Consider the following 3,965-nt stretch of genomic DNA (forward strand, 5'->3'; position numbering starts at 1 on the left):
TTTAGTGAATGTTGTTGGTTATAGGGAGAGAAAAGGCTTCTTCTCTGACCTCATTCCCTCCCTTTCTACCCCCTTCGACACTTCACTCCCCACCCCCTGTCTCTCCATTACCCATAATCCATAGGAAAGACAGTAAGCATTCCAGGGAGGTAGCTGCCAGGAGAGGAACTCAGTAGAAGCTCACTTTACTGTCATCACTCCTTTGGAGAAGAATTTTTCATTTAGTCTTGTGATGACAACATAGTTTTTAAAAATATACTTCCACTGGAGAATTGGGTTCAGAAGCATTGAAAAGCGCTAAATATTGATCATTTAAATTTTTTTTTCCAAATACCACCTATACATTTAATAGTATTCTAGTCAGATAGATAAAGATTCACACATATATCTGTATGATAAATATCTAATATGTAGTTGAGACAACTTAGTGGCCATAGAGTTAGAAAGCCCTAGTTCCAGACAAGTGGATATGATTCACAGAAGAGACTTTCCGTTGATTAGGGTGCATGCACATTCTTACCATATTTTGGATTAAACATCCCTTAGCAGAAGAGTGGAAGTAAATTTGCTCTAGATTTCAATACTACTATCTTACTCCCTGAAGAAGCATCCTCTCAATCCACTCCTTTTTCATAAGATCCCCTATCAAGATCTTTCAGTAACATGTGGGGTTCTCCCTTCAATGGCTTGAAGAAGCCTGGTCCTAGCCTGAGTCTAGACTAGTTTTAGGGCAGAAAGTCATCTTAGCACTCATCTATTCTACAGTGGTGTCACAGAAAGAACAAGGATTTGGGAGTCAGAAGCCCTGAGTTCAAATTCTGACTCTGTTGCTCATGACTTGCCACTTTGGCTAATGCCTTTTAGAGGGGAGTCCCCGCAGCTGAACAGCAGGTAGGTGGTGCCATAGTGCATACGTAGACTGCCAGACCTGGGGTAAAGAAGACTTCCTGAGTTCCAGTCTGGCTTCAGACACTTAATAGCTGTGTGACTCTAAGCAAGTCACTCAACCCTGATTGCCTCAGTTTCCTATCTGTAAAACAAGCTGGAGAAGAAAATTGCAAACCATTCCAGTATCTTTGCCAAGAAACCCCAAATGGGGGTCACCAAGAGTTGAACCCAATTGAAAAACAGTTGTCCTCGAACACCTTTAAAATCTAGGATCTTTTACACTACAAAGACTTAAAATGTTTGGCTAAAATAAGACCTCGAGCAGCAGAACTTTTTAGTCCCGCTATCTCTCTCTTTAAAACGTAATCATCTGGACACTACTCAAAGAGTATCTCTTTCTACAAAACCCAACTGCGGCACCTGTTTTGATGAACATTTCATGATTCAGGGGCTCCCAATGTGATGCCAGCGGCCCCTGGGTTTGATCCCAGTTGTGCCAGTAATGCCCAGGTGGCACTGGGCATTCTCTGGGTTTCAAAATCAAAGGGTTGGAGTGGCTGATTGCAAACGCCCTTGAAACCACTTTAAAAAAGAAAATCCCATTCTGTCCTGGGAAGAGAGGGGAGGAAGGAAAAGGGGAGAGGAGTGTGTGCAGAGAAGGGGCAGTAGAGGCTGGCGAGGCGTGTGCTCGAGGGAAACAGATAACAAGGTCAAGGAGACAGAGAGAGAGACAGAGCAGACAGAGAGAGAGACAGGGACAGAGAGACAGAGAGAGAGAGAGACAGGGACAGAGAGAGAGACAGAGAGAGAGAGACAAAGAGAGAGAGAGAGAGAGAGAGAGAGAGAGACAGGGGACAGAGAGACACAGAGAGAGAGAGAGAGAGAGAGACACAGAGAGACACAGAGAGAGAGAGAGAGAGAGAGACACAGAGAGAGAGAGACAGGGACAGAGAGAGAGACAGACAGGGACAGAGAGAGAGAGAGACAGGGACAGAGAGAGAGAGAGACTGAGAGAGAGAGACAGAGAGAGAGAGAGAGAGAGAGAGCACAGAGAGAGAGAGACAGGGACAGAGAGAGAGAGAGAGAGAGAGAGAGAGAGAGAGAGAGAGAGAGAGAGAGAGAGAGGAGAGAGACAGAGAGAGAGAGAGAGACAGAGAGAGAGAGAGAGACAGAGAGAGACACAGAGAGAGAGAGAGAGAGACACACAGAGAGAGAGAGAGAGACACAGAGAGAGAGAGAGACAGGGACAGAGAGACAGAGGAGAGAGAGGAGACAGGGGACAGAGAGAGAGAGAGACAGGGACAGAGAGAGAGACAGAGAGAGACAGAGACAGAGAGAGAGAGAGAGAGAGAGAGAGACACAGAGAGAGAGAGAAGAGAGAGAGAGAGAGAGAGAGACAGAGAGAGAGAGAGAGAGAGAGAGAGAAGAGAGAGAGAGAGAGAGAGAGAGAGAGAGAGAGAGAGAGAGAGAGAGACACAGAGAGAGAGAGAGAGAGAGAGAGAGAGAGAGACAGGAGAGAGAGAGAGAGAGAGAGAGAGAGAGAGAGAGAGAGAGAGAGAGAGAGAGAGAGAGAGAGAGAGAGAGAGAGAGAGAGAGAGAGAGAGAGAGAGAGAGACAGACAGACAGACAGAGACACACACACAGAGCCAGGGGCATGTTCAGACACGACCCCACGCCGGCCTCGCGAGGCCAATCTCGGCGCCTCCGTGCCCCGCCCCTCCGCCTGCCCGAACCACACTGGAAAGGGAAGCGGGCAGCCGAGGCTGGAAAGGAGGAAGGAGGAGGGGGTGGGGGTGGCGGGGTCGGTACCCGGAAGGCGGCGGAGCCTTCGTCGCTGCGCTCCGCGGCGGACGCGAGGCTGGAGCGGCTGCTGTAGGGGGCCGCCGCCGCGCCCAGGGAGCAGCTGCAGCCCCAGAGAAGCCAGAGCCAGCGCAGCCCGGGCGGCTTCATGGGGGCCGGCTCCCGGGGGGGGGGGGCTCGCTCCCGGGGTGGGGCTGACTCCCGGGGCGGGGCTCGCTCCCGGTTCCGCCGGGCCTCTTTCCCTTTCGGTTTGGAGGCTCCGCCCCCTCCAGCTGGAGCAGGGGCGGGGGCGGGGCGGGGGCGGGGCGGGGGCGGTGCCGAGGCCGGGGGCGGTGCTCCGCAGCCGGCCTGCCGCCTGGCCTAGGCGCCGTGGCCTCTGGGGCTCCCCTCCAGGCTCTTCCTGCGGCTTTGGCCGGACACACCCGGCTGCGGATTCCCCGGCCTTGGCCTTCCAGGTCTCGAAAGCATTCACTTAGATGAAATCTAATTTAATTTATATGAGTACTTTAATCTGTTTATATAAGATGCACTTAGCTATTCAGACGGGGCACACTTTATTTATTTAGCATTTATGCCAAACAAGTCCTATTAAATAAGTATTTAATAGTCAGTAATTGGATAATCGTAAATTTTTATCTAAAGCAGATTCTGCTAATGAAAATATAAATGTATATATGCATATATGAATTGAATAATACAAATTTAATGCGTGTCATTTAAGCACACATATAAATACATTTACTTAAATAAATATATTATGAAACAGAATGTATAAATAATATTTAAATATATTATTTATGGGGACAGCCGGGTGGGGCTGTGGGGGGAGGGCTAGCCTGGAGTTAAAAGACGAGAGTTCCAATGTGACGTCAGATACTTACTAGCCACGTGACCCCGAGCCAGTCACTCAATCCCTGCCTGCGCTATTTTATGTGTGTATACTATTTATGTATTACAGATACTGGCTATTATATAATGTAGATCATATAAAAATGATATAAAAAATATTTTAGATATTAATACATTTTATTTATTATGTAGTATTAATTTGTTTTCATAAATATTTAAATATTAATAACATGTAGAATAGGACTGAATAAATATAAATTATATAAATTTACATAATATATGTAAGTTACACAAATTTACATAATATATAAATATATGTTTACACCATAAAATGTTTATATGCAATATGGAATGTTCATAGACAATATATTACATATTTTACATAAACATTACATAAAATATAGTATATAAATGCAACAGATGCCATA

The 3,965-nt window shown here is 46.6% G+C and overlaps 1 protein-coding gene across 1 annotated transcript in view; it reads right to left on the bottom strand.

The window, feature by feature from the left end:
• The window catches only part of CTSO (cathepsin O), a 71,131-nt gene extending 68,174 nt beyond the window's left edge, over positions 1–2,957 (bottom strand). Inside the window, exon 1 of the mRNA XM_072621349.1 lies at positions 2,698–2,957. Coding sequence (XP_072477450.1) covers positions 2,698–2,838 — 141 coding nt within the window. The 5' untranslated portion in view covers positions 2,839–2,957. The remainder of the gene's footprint in view (positions 1–2,697) is intronic.
• Between the last annotated feature and the right edge of the window lie 1,008 nt (positions 2,958–3,965).

This window comes from Notamacropus eugenii, chromosome 6 (genome assembly GCF_028372415.1).
Source record: "Notamacropus eugenii isolate mMacEug1 chromosome 6, mMacEug1.pri_v2, whole genome shotgun sequence".
NCBI lineage: Eukaryota > Metazoa > Chordata > Mammalia > Diprotodontia > Macropodidae > Notamacropus > Notamacropus eugenii.